Source organism: Mytilus galloprovincialis, chromosome 14 (genome assembly GCF_965363235.1).
Source record: "Mytilus galloprovincialis chromosome 14, xbMytGall1.hap1.1, whole genome shotgun sequence".
NCBI classification, from domain to species: Eukaryota; Metazoa; Mollusca; class Bivalvia; order Mytilida; family Mytilidae; genus Mytilus; species Mytilus galloprovincialis.
Genome location: NC_134851.1, coordinates 43,007,492 through 43,020,351, shown reverse-complemented (window position 1 = coordinate 43,020,351; position 12,860 = coordinate 43,007,492). Strand labels below are relative to the sequence as shown.

The 12,860-nt window shown below is 30.5% G+C and overlaps 1 protein-coding gene across 5 annotated transcripts in view; it reads left to right on the top strand.

Annotated features, from left to right (window-relative positions):
- LOC143058506 (myosin-IIIb-like) overlaps positions 1 to 12,860 on the top strand; it is a 90,925-nt gene that overhangs the window by 58,526 nt on the left and 19,539 nt on the right. For 4 of the 5 annotated variants that reach the window (XM_076232018.1, XM_076232017.1, XM_076232016.1 and 1 more), the window contains 7 exons: positions 689 to 801; positions 1,893 to 2,042; positions 3,476 to 3,587; positions 4,483 to 4,645; positions 5,664 to 5,744; positions 7,709 to 8,056; positions 9,421 to 9,438. In XM_076232018.1, coding sequence (XP_076088133.1) covers positions 689 to 801; positions 1,893 to 2,042; positions 3,476 to 3,587; positions 4,483 to 4,645; positions 5,664 to 5,744; positions 7,709 to 8,056; positions 9,421 to 9,438 — 985 coding nt within the window. The remainder of the gene's footprint in view (positions 1 to 688; positions 802 to 1,892; positions 2,043 to 3,475; positions 3,588 to 4,482; positions 4,646 to 5,663; positions 5,745 to 7,708; positions 8,057 to 9,420; positions 9,439 to 12,860) is intronic. The other variant, XM_076232019.1, reaches the window with a different exon arrangement.

Here is a 12,860-nt window from a genome sequence, read left to right as displayed (position 1 = left end):
GTTTCAATCCCTTTGCAATAATAACTTTCATTGTCATCAGACTATATTATTTGATAGATTATTATAGTGTGTCTTTTGTTTAGTTTCTATTCTAGCTGTGACAGTAATAAGCTGCATTTAGGAATCACCAACATTATTTATTATTCAGAGATATATTTGTATATTCAAATTATATCCATGTATATTTTTAAAGCTATATTCATTACTATATTATTTTTCATCATTATTTAACTTATATATATCTTACTTAAACTTTTTTCAGTCTTAATATTTTATTTTATTTTTGACAGTAAGCAAATGATACTCATGTTTTAAGATCTATAAATAGGTCTAAGTTAATTTTTATTATACTAAATCATGTAAAATATATGAAAAGATTTTTAAAGAACAAAATTTTAGATTTTTTTCTATTTGTTATCTTATCTTGCCATTCTAACTCTAGATAACATACATGATATTTGTCAGTTGTAGGTAGATATCCTAGAAAAAGAAGAATATTGTAAAATTTCATCTCTTAATTTAGATACAATGTATTATAAGAAAAGTCCAAACTAGTAAATGAGGGATAAAAAAGTTGTCAAATGATGTCACGAGGATTAATTTATATGATAAGTGACCCCTAAGTCTGGAAACAGCAACCAGCAACATGATAAAACTAACATGGAAAATAAATGATTCTATATTTCAGGGTTCAGCATCGACCAGCATGACAAGAATACAACAGACCGTGGCCACATACTTTCGATATTCTTTGATGGACTTGATGTCAAAGATGGTGGCTGGAACTCCCCATTTTGTGAGGTAACACTGTAAATTCAGTCTACAGTGAAACCTGTTTTAACAGACCACATAAAGGAGAGCAAAAAAGTGATCTCTTAAGACAGGTGGTCTTTTAATTCCAGTTTAATCTCTATGAAATGCACTATAAAGGGATTATATATTAATGGTCTTATAACACAGGTTTTTGCTTAATGCAGGTGGTCTCTTAAGCAGGTTTGACTGTAATTGGATTTTTAGACAACTTCAACTTCTTGCTTCTAAAGTAGTATCTTTTAAGTTGAAAGAAAATGCCATTTATTTTTATGCCCCTCAAAATAGTGGAGGGGAGCATTAAGTTTTACCTGTGTCCATCTGTATGGCCCAAAATTGGTTTCTGTTCTCTAACTTTGGTTTGCCTCAACCAATTGTTAGGAAACTTATACACAATGTGTATTACCACAAAACACAGGTACAATTTAAATTGTAGTTGCATCACTTTTACTGTTCTATAGATATATCCTTTATAAATGGAAAAATTGTTGATCTTTTTGTTTCCATTCTCTTACTTAAGTTTGCCTTAACCAATAATTTTGAAAATCATACACAGTGCTTATTACCACAAGACTACAAATATGGATAGTGTCACTTTAAGGGTTTTTGAGTTTTATGGACACATTCCTCATTTATTTTTGTATATTTTGAAGTTTAATGCATTTCATGAGAATGTGCTGTCTATATGTTTCTGGCCATGCACTCAGAACAGATTTAGTGATTTTTCCTTTAAGCTAAAGTTAAAAGTATATTGTAAGATCTCTCATTGGATTTTTGAAATTAGAATTTTGTTAAACTATTTGAAATAGCCCAGTCTCCACTATATAATCTATTAGCAACAAGGAACTATTTGAATCTGGAAAAATTTTGAATTCTAGAAAATTAATGTGAAATGTATGATGAAAACTAACCCAACTAAATTAACGTTAGCCACATGCGCATGGCTAACCGTATTTAGTAGGGTTAGTTTCCATCATACGTTTCTAATCAAATTTCTAGAATTCAAAATTTTTCCAGATTCAAATAATTCCTTGTTTAGCACTGATGCAGCATAAATCATACATCAATCAATCATTTTATAGATGCATCAGACCTAATGCAGACAACTTGCCTGATCAGTTTGATAATGAAAAAGTTACAGTCCAACTTAGATATACAGGTGTACTAGAAACTACAAGAATTCGTAGGGAGGGATACTCTCATAGAATTCCTTTTGCAGAATTTATTAGGAGGTGAGTAAAAAAAAAAAGGATTGTATGGTATTACGATCAAAATAAAAAGGTATATTTATTTGTTTCACTTGTGAGATAATATCTTTTTTATTTTGCATTTTTTTTTTTTACAAAAAATCATATTGTAACTAATATATAAAATAAATATTTTCAATTTTAAAAGCATTGTTTGCAGTATTCTTGAAATCACAATAACTTTAACTCGCAGTTGTGTCATTATGTAAAAAATAAATCACAGTAATAAATGTGAACTTGTGAAATAAAAAAAAAACATGGTTTCACTTTTACAGTAAAAAATATTTTAATTTTTTGTGTGAAATATAGAAAAAAAAAATGAAGTGATGTGAAATATATCACTGTTTAACTTGCTTATAATATGAGATGTGTGATGCACATAACTTAAAAATCTTTTGTTTATTTCTGATGTGAAAATGAAATTTTTGTTCTTGAAAAAAACCTATTTTTTACTTCTTTATGCATCCCCCTTAAAGTACTTTTAACACTTATTGTACTTGGTTGACAATGGGCTAATATTAGCTTTAAGGATGTTCTTCTTATCTAGAATTTAGAATTGATACTAAAAGTCAAATGAAAACAACATATATCCAAGCAAGTTTCATGAAACTAATACACAATGACAAGAACCAAGAATTGCAGATTTAGTTATAATTTTGGAAATAATTTGCTTACCATTCTAGTGTTATTCCCCTTTATAACTTCAAAAATCACATTTTTTTTTTTTTTAAAAATAATACTGTATCAGACATGTGCTTCTTCCAGCGGGAGTCATAAGCCCTTGTCTGTCCCTCCTGTAAATAATTCAAATCTTCTGGGTTTTTTTCAAAATTTCAACTCTCAAAAAACACAATGTCATACAAATAGAAAATCTTGGTGTTGAAAAATATTTCACATAGTAACAATGCAGAGTAATAGCTTTCTTTTTTTTTATTATCTTAAAAATATGTAGCAATATCATCAGAATGAACATGGAATACAGCAATAAATATGTTGATAAATAATCTATAGTTATGAGGCCATAATATAAAAAAGAAGATGTGGTATGATTGCCAATGAGACAACTATCCACAAAAGACCAAAATGACACAGACATTAACAACTATAGGTCACCGTATGGCCTTCAACAATGAGCAAAGCCCATACCGCATGGTCAGCTATAACAGGCCCAGGAAGACAATGTAAAACAATTCAAATGAGAAAACTAACGGCCTTATTTATATAAAAAAAAATGAACGAAAAACAAATATGTAACACATTAACAAACGACAACCACTGCAATAACAATAACTCCAGCTGAAATTTTTCAAATCTACAGTTGTGACTTTACAACCCTGTCACATGGTTAATGTAAACAATCTGAATGTAACTCCAAACAAATGATTTGATATTATATATTATTATTTCTGCTTTAATAGATATCATATGTTGGTATTTGGTCATGAAGAAAAAGTTGAGTATTCAAGAGACTGTTGTTTTCGAATGTTAGAGAGATTGAAAATGGACAACTGGGCTCTAGGAAAATCTAAGGTGAGTTAAACAATTTTACCAAAAAACCCGATAACACAGCCATTGGAAATCTTCCCACAAAATCACATGCAGTTTACATACCTGCCAATAGACAGTTTAAGAAACTAAAGGACTATTGGTAATACCGTTGTTTCATACACAAAAATTAAAATGATGTTACATCATTTGTTAAATGCCCATAATTTAGGAAATTTATAACCAATCACTACCTTTTGGTGTACAATTGGGAAAATATTACTCAGAATGTATTAGATTCTGAAGAGGAACCGATGAGATTCCAGGAATTTTAAAGGGGATTGGGGCACAAATGTGGCAACAATAAGAGTGGATAAAGTCTACACAGTAACAGAGAAAAAAGGCCCTCTTTAATCTGTCTCTAAGGAATACATATATAATGAAAAGTTGTATTAAATAATCCTATCTGAAACATTTTTTCGATGAATTTCAATGGCAATTTGTTTGCAAGTCACTTAAATGTAGTATTATCAAATGACATTTAAATTGTAACTTAAAGTTTAAATTTGTTTACAGGTATTATAACATGTAAAAGTTTAAAATGGGGATGAAGTTTATTAGGTCGGTAGACAGTGGAAATTAAAATAAAAATCCTGCTTTGAAAGGTTAACCCCTTTTGTTTTGCCACACAGCAAGAAATTCTCAGGGACTATGAAAATTGTGAATGATATTTTTTTTCACGATAACAAAAATATGACCTTTAATAAATACTAAGGAATCTTTTTCTTCTTTAGCTTAACTGGCACAATGAACCAGCTTCAGCTGTTTTTATAAATCGGACACTGAAAATGTCTTAAAAATCTTTTAACACAGATATTTTAGTATAGAAACAAGAAATTACTTTTACATCATCTAAATAATTAAATGTATTTTTCATCAGGTATTTTTGAAGTATTACCACATGGAACAACTAGCCAGAGTCTTTGAGGAGAGAAACAAGAAAGTGGTAATCATTCAGTCTGCAGTTAGAATGTGGCAAGCACAGAATAAGTTCCTCAAGTTAAAATGGCAGAGAGAAAAAGCAGTTGTCAAGATACAGTCATGTAAGCTATATATATCATGACCTATTTAAAAAAACAAGGCTTTTGTAACCTACTTCTAGTATAATGCCCTGCATATGTAAACCAGGGAGTGATATGGTTATCATGACCTTTCAATTAGTAAGATTACCTACTAAATAAAACAAGGCTTCTGTGACCTACTTCTAATATAATGCCCTGCATATGTAAACCAGGGAGTGATATGGTTATCATGACCTTTCAATTAGTAAGATTACCTACTAAATAAAACAAGGCTTCTGTGACCTACTTCTAATATAATGCCCTGCATATGTAAACCAGGGAGTGATATGGATATCATGACCTTACAATTGATAGGACGGCGCTGCTAATCCAGCATTTGATTTTACAATATGCTTATGATCCATAAATAACATTTAATTTCATTAAATGTCAATATGGTAAGACAATATGATCTGTAGGAAAAACAAACTCAATTCATGTAAATTCAAGTTAACACATTAAACCAATGTTATTTTGTGACAGATATTTCAAGAATATTTTTATGTATTGGAGTAAGAAGCAGAATGATATGATGAATCAATTAAAATAAAATTCAACTCAGTAGAACAGTCTTGTCAATGGACATGTACAGTTGATACGAATAAAACTTTATTGATACACAAGTTTTATAATATTCAATATGTCCAGCTCTTTTAAAAATTTAGATTTTATAGTAATACATGTACATACAAATTACTGTAAATTTAGAAATTATTGCCATGTTTTTATTTAATATTGTGAAAAAATGTGACAAGGTTATAATTGCAATAATTCAAAGTCATATTTTGAATTTTTTTAAATGATTTAAACAGGATTTTTCACAATATCGCGAAAACTAAACTTGCAAATTTAGTAAAAATTGACAAAATCGTTATAATAAATGCACACTATACTTCCTGAATTTACAGTAAACAGACAAAAATAATCTAACATTAAAAAAAAAATTAACAGAAAGCATTAAAATACTTACATCTGTGTAAAAGACAATGTTATTTTGTAGTTGCCAGAATGGTGAATGCAAGAAAAGGTTACATGCAGTCAAAGAAAAGAAGAATACAGGCTGCTATTCTAGTTCAAAAATGTAAGTTCTCACATGAAGTTAAAAAAAAAATCAAGAAAAGATACTTATTGCATTTGAAAAAGAAGTAGTTCAGACTAAATTTTATAGGTTTGACAGACTGTTTGGTAAAGCAAAATTACATGTGGCTGGTAAAATTAGTTATAAAAAGTATGTTTTTTATGGACATTATGTTTTCTGGTCTGTTTGTCTGTCCGTCTGTCCCGCTCCAGGTAAAAGTTTTTGGCTTATGGAGTATTTAATGAAGGAGAAGTCCAATCAACTCGATACTTAGTACACATGTTCCCGATGATATGATCTTTCTAATTTCAATGGCACATTAGATTTTTGAATTTTAAGAATTTTACTGTCCACTGATCAAAGAAAATGATAGTGGGAGTGGGGCATCCATGTACTATTGACACATTCTTGTTAAAGCTGTCTAGAAATAACTAAAGAAGGTATAATTTAAAAAGGGAATTCTGCCATAAAAAAATAAAAAACTGACTACATGTAGACAAGGAAAGATTGCTTCAGGTGGCTGATATATGTTCAAGAATTGGAAGCAATAGTTGGCTATTATAATTCAGCTTAGAGTCAAAATAGTACGGCCAGATTGTGTTACATGTCTTCCTAAATAAAGACGGCTTCCTTGAAATAAAATCTGTTAAAAAATTCAACTCTAATTATTGGTTTAGTAGAAAGTAGGGTTCATATTCATGATATTAACATGTTTGATATTTAATGGATTAGCATGTAATAAAGTGTGAAAAGTATAACTGTTAATCTACTATTTTTATGGGCACTTTATTTTAGCCTTTTTAGCAAGATAAAAATCAAATCCAATATCTTTCAACAAGATATAATAAACTGTATGAAATCATCAACAAATGTCAAAAATGGCAATAATGAATTACCAGGTGCCACATAAAAAAAGAAGATGTGGTATGATTACCAATGAGAAAACTCTCCACAAGACACTAAAATGACACGGAAATAAACAACTATAGGTCACCTTGAGGCCTTCAACAATGAGCAAAGCCCATACTGCATAGTCAGCTATAAAAGAATTAGTCATTTTGCAAGGATTAAATGCAAAAAAGTATCTACAAAAAAAGGTGGTTTGCAGTATCTTTGACAGGATTTTTTTTTTTATTATTATTAATTGAGACATTTTATTGAGACAGTATTTTTAGCGCTTTTGTCATCACTTGGCGTCCGTCGTCTGTCAATGTTGTCCGGGTCCGTTGTCGTTAACTTTTACAAAAATCTTCTCCTCTGAAACTACTGGGCCAAATTTAACCAAACTTGGCCACAATCATTATTGGGGTATCTAGTTTAAAAAATGTGTGGCGTGACCCGGCCAACCAACCAAGATAGCCGCCATGGATAAAAATAGAACATAGGGGTAAAATGTAGATTTTGGCTTATAACTCTAATACCGAAGCATTTAGAGCAAATCTGACGTGGGTCAAATTGTTTATCAAGTCAAAATCCAGCTGCCCTGAAATTTTGAGACAAATTGGACAATCGGTTGTTGGGTTGCTGTCCCTGAATTGGTAATTTTTAAGGAAATTTTGCCGTTTTTGGTTATTATCTTGAATCTTATTGTAGATAGAGATAATCTGTAAACAGCAATAATGTTCAGCAAAGTAAGATCTACAAATAAACAACATGACAAAAAGGGTCGGTTGACCCCTTAAGGAGTTACAGCCCTTTATAGTTAAATTTTAACAATTTTCATATATTTTGTTAATTTTAGTAAATTTTTAACAAAATATTTTCCTCTGTAACTAATGGGCCAAGTTCATTAAAGATAAAGATAATTGTAAGTAGCAAGAATGTTCAGTAAAGTAAGATCTACAAACACATTACCATCACCAAACACAATTTTGTCATTAATCCATCTGTGTCTTTTGTTGAATATGCACATAGACCAAGGTGAGCGACACAGGCTCCTAAGAACCTCTAGTTTTTGTTACTTTCAGCTGTTAAAGGATTTATGGCAAGGAAAAAAGTTCAACCAAAAATAAAGGAACATAGAAGACAAATGGAGGCTGCTGTTGTAATCCAAAGTAAATGGAGGAGTTTTGCTGCTATGAAGGAGCGCAAACATCTTTTAGCTGAAAAGAAAAGGTTAGATGAACTATTATTGGTTGAGCAACAGAGAATTGAGAGAGAGAAAAAGCAAAGACAAGAAGAAGAGCGAAGAAGACAGGAAGAGGAAAGGAAAATTGCAGAGGAGGAGGCTAGAAAGGAACGTGAAGAAAAGGAAAAACGAAAACATCAAAAAGAAGTGAAATTTCAGACAGACAGTGCAATAAAAATACAAAGAGGTAAGAAATCTTTTTGATTTTGAAATTAAGAAAGTTATAGCATAGATTAGTAGTTCATTCGGATACATATATATAATTTTTAGTGTAGAAAGGAATATAAAACCTATTACATGATATTGAATTTCTGGCTTGGTAGATTTTATCAAATAAAGTTATTTTACTCTTTACAACTTACATTTTTGTAAGCAAACAATTATGAATGTAAAAGAAATGTAAGAATTTAGTTACCTGCTCAAAATTTTCAAACAGTATTGATACCACTTGTGTAGGAGATGTGTACCCTCTTTTTTGCAAATTGAAAAGTTCATTGAAAAGAAAAATGAAATCATATAAACTATAGAAAAGCTATGTTTTTCCTTCTCACATTTAGGAATTGGACCCAACCATTTTCCATTTCATTCCTGTACCATGGAATACTGTGAAAGTACTTTTATTCATGGGGACCAATTTTTGTGGTTTTCATGGATGACTTTATCCACGAATTTAAGTGTCCAACAAAATAAAATAAGTGTTGTCCCAATCAAGACATGCAGGCTTGACTACCAATAATATACAGAGAATTACAACTATAACTGTAGGCATTTAATCTTTAAAAACCTAAATTGTACAACTTTTGATCTTTTAATTCTCATACAAAACATTTTTAATTGATGAAAGTCAGATTTCCAGTGATGATAAGCTATGATAAAGTGTTCCTTTTATATCAGTTTGTTGATAGGTAGTTAAAAAAGAGAACAAATATAGACCTTTAGGAGAACTTCTTATCTTCATTGAACCTGTAGTTTATTAGTTGATTATCTATATATCACTGTGGATTCAGTATTATTCTTAGGAAACCAATTGTATGTGTATCTCCTGGGTATACCTATCTGGGTAAACCACATTTTCACATGTTCAAATTAAAATTTCAGATTTAGATACAAATTTTGTATAGGCTAATGAAATTAACGGTACATTAATATATATGTCTCTTCAGTGATGCTCGTGGCCAAAATATTTGAAATCCAAAGCTTGTATAAAATATGAAGAGCTATAATCCAAAAGGTCCAAAAAGTATATCCAAATCCGTGAAAGGAATCAGAGCTTTGCATGAGGGAGATACATTCCTTAATTTATAATAATTTCTATCATTTTGTAACAGCAAATTTTAATAACACAAAAAATCCGTATTTTCATGCCTACTGGGCTGGTGATACCCTCGGGGACTAATAGTCCACCAGCAGAGGCTAATATATGTAGACTTTGGCAAAACCTTTAAAATCAAATATCCACAAAAAATTGGTATTGACAAAAAGAAATGAATATGAATCTACAGTAAATATTACCAATACAAATCTGTAATGTACAAGGTTTAATTTTGACAGAAGATGAACCATGGACAGGTAATTACAACTTGTTTGTTTGTTTTTATCACTTCCTTCTTCCATCCTTTGCATGTAGAGATCTTGCTAGCTACTTGATGAGGTTTTTTTATTTCAGAACAGAAATTAAATGGTCATTGAGTATTTAAAAAAATATCTAGTTTCTTACTTTGCATGTAGATGACTTGCTAGTTGAAACGGGTACCTTTGGAAGAGAGCTATATTACTTTTTAGGAGAAGAATTCAGCTTACTGCTTATAAATAGGTTTCGACATGAAGAAATTTAAAAGAGAGTAATTTCCCTTGGCAAATTTTGCAAATATTGGAGGGTAAATTGTTAAATTTCATATTTTACTTACAAAATTGAAATATGTGGTAAAAACTTGTCAGATGACTGATCTTTCCTAGAACTTAGGGATGAAGGGGGCAAGGCTTAAACAAATTTTTTTTTCTTTCAGAAAACCACTTTTTTTTAAGTCGTAGCCTCCAGGGACTTTCTATACTAATTGGACTGGTCACTTATAACGATGTGTATAAAAATTATTAGACTGAACTTGTCCATAGTTGATGTCACGTGACTTTATAGCAAATCATTTCAAATTCACTACGTTTTCTTCCTAACTATATGTTCAAGTTTAACAAAAAATCATTCTTATGAAATTTTATACCTTTTGTCATTTTTATATGCTTTTTTTTTTTAAATTCTCAGCTGAATTTTGAGGTATTTGTATTTGTCAACGCTGATTAGTGAACACAGTGACAAAAGGGAAATAATAGATTTTTTTTCAAAAGACAACTTTTTCTTAAGTCAAACAGCCAGTATGACAAGGCTGATTAGTGAACACAGTGACAAAAGGGAAATAATTTTGCTCAAATTTCATCGATCAAAAACTATCTGTACATTTGGTACTTGTATCAATTCTAGATAAAAATATCTAAAAAGTAAGCATTATCAGTTGTTTGTTTCAATTAAATGCATAATTGTTACAAAGATGAGCATTATTAGAAATTCAAATAACAAAGTTTATAGAAGTTTTATGTAGAGAATTGATTTAGGTATTTACAGCCTAGAATACTTCTATATCTGTCAGTCATCAGAATGCAAACCTTTCTGTCAAAACCTAAAAAAGGGTAGAAGGCATAGACTATGGAACATGTTACCCTTTAAGAATTCACTGGTACCTCTATGTTAATTCTCATAAATGAAGATCTGAATCTGGGTTTAAAGAATAGAGAATAGTTTGAAAAATTTCCAGAATAAATGGCGAAATAGATAGAAAATAGAGCAGTAGATTAGAACCTCATCAAAAAATTCAGAAACAGTATCATTCCAAGGAATTGAAATTCTACTTTTCGTCAAACTGTAAGGCAATATGTGAAATACTTGCACCCCTTTTTTGAAATATTTCAAAGCAAATAAATGCATTTTTTTGCAATGGATACACTCAAAAGAAATCATTATAACACCATTTGAACTAATGCTTCCTTGTTAATTAAGGTTATTGGTTTTCTAAATTTATTTGTGTAAAAAAAATACATTTTCTGAATTGTATCCCTATTGAACAGATTGCCAAGGTTTCACGTCAAATGATTATATCTGATAACGTGTAAATAATAATAATTAGACCAATTTTAGACATGTGTTTCGTATAATTTTTCCTACAAACCCGTTGATAATTTGATATTATTTGCTATCTAATTTATGAAATAATTTGTACCACTGCTCACGTGTATATCAACAATTGTCTAACACATGATTCTTACCCTCAGATTGAACACATGTAAAAGTTCATATTTCAAATTGAAACCTTAGAAGTTGATCCATTTATTGACCTTTACTAGATGACAGTATCATGACTGTCAATTTTGAATTAAAGTATGAAGAACAAATATTTTATTGATGTGGATTCATTGTCGGTGTTTAGGGAGCTACCCATTTGATTTTTATGGGGGGGGGGGGGCTAGGATGAAATTTGAAAAAAATAGGCAGGACAGGAGTTTTGAGTAAAAAAAAAGGCAGGATGAGAAACTTGTTAAAAAAAAAAAGGCAGGATGACAATTTGTGTAAAAAAAGTCAGGATAAACTAGTAAAAAAAAAGGCAGGACCGAATAGAGTAAAAAATAAAAAGGCAGGACAGAGATTACAACTAAAAAAAAAAAGCAGGACAAAATTTTTCATCCTAGCCCCCCCCATAAAAATCAAATGGTAGCTCCCTTAGCACCACTTTCAGGTCTGTTGATGTGGCCAATTGTTTTTATTGGTGGAGGAAGCTAGAGTGTCCATAGAGAACCCATGATCAAATAACCCTCAGAATCTCAGATCCCAAATATTCAAATGATAGTGGAAAATTTACACAAAGATGAGATATTCCATTTAAAATCGATGCATTACAGTATTTCAGCATTCAGCACAACTCTCTGATTCCTCACAAATTTGTAATAATTAACTTAAATTACCCTTGCCTTTCTATGACACTTCATTAATAAATTGTCACCCCTCTTTTATTGAAAATGTAAAATGGTTTAAAAATGTGAACAATTTCTGTTGTTTTATTTGAATACATTAGTAAAATACAATTACATGTACCATGTAGATAGCTGATATGGTCATCGAATCATAGTGCTTATACATCATGGCTGAAACATTAAAGATTCACATTTCAAATTAGAATTCATTGCTGGAATGGGACTGGTGTTTTGGATCTCTGAATCTTCATTCATAATACTCACTTCCTGTTGGTGGGAAGACTTTGAATAATGGTCGTTTCCTTACAAAATGCTTATTTGTATTCAGTCTCCTCAGTGGGAACTGCCAAAAACATTCATAGAAATATTGACTTCAACTAGCCCACACTTATTATTATTTGTGCAATTTCACTCCACATGACATTTTCTATGTAGGTCAACAACTTTATGTACATTATTCTTTATATCATCAGACATTCACTTGATATGGCCATTCATACATTTATATCAATTGAAATAGGAGACCAAGCAGGTAAGCAATGTTGTAAACCTGCATGGTATTAATAAAATAACAAAAAAAATTCTGAACTCTGAAGAAAATTCAAAAAGGAAAGTCTTTGATTAAAGTCATTCGTCTTTTAAATGATAACAAGAATTCTTTATGATTGTTTAAACAATTTTTCACACATCAGTTTTAGCAGTGATATATAATGACTTGTTTTTAAGGTAAGGAAGAAAAATAATCCGAAACACAATATTGAAATTTAGCAGTTTAAGTGTTGATAGTTTACACTTCCATAGTGGGAGATATTTTCCTCTTTGGAAAAATTGTTTGTAAGAAATTAAATATCATTTAGCAAGTTACATGTTCTAATTAGTTATTTGTGCGATGTTGAGACTCACTCCTACAGTTGAAACCTGAAGTTGACCTCAATTTTTCGCCTTATAAGTTTTGAAATAAGAAATTCTCATGTTAT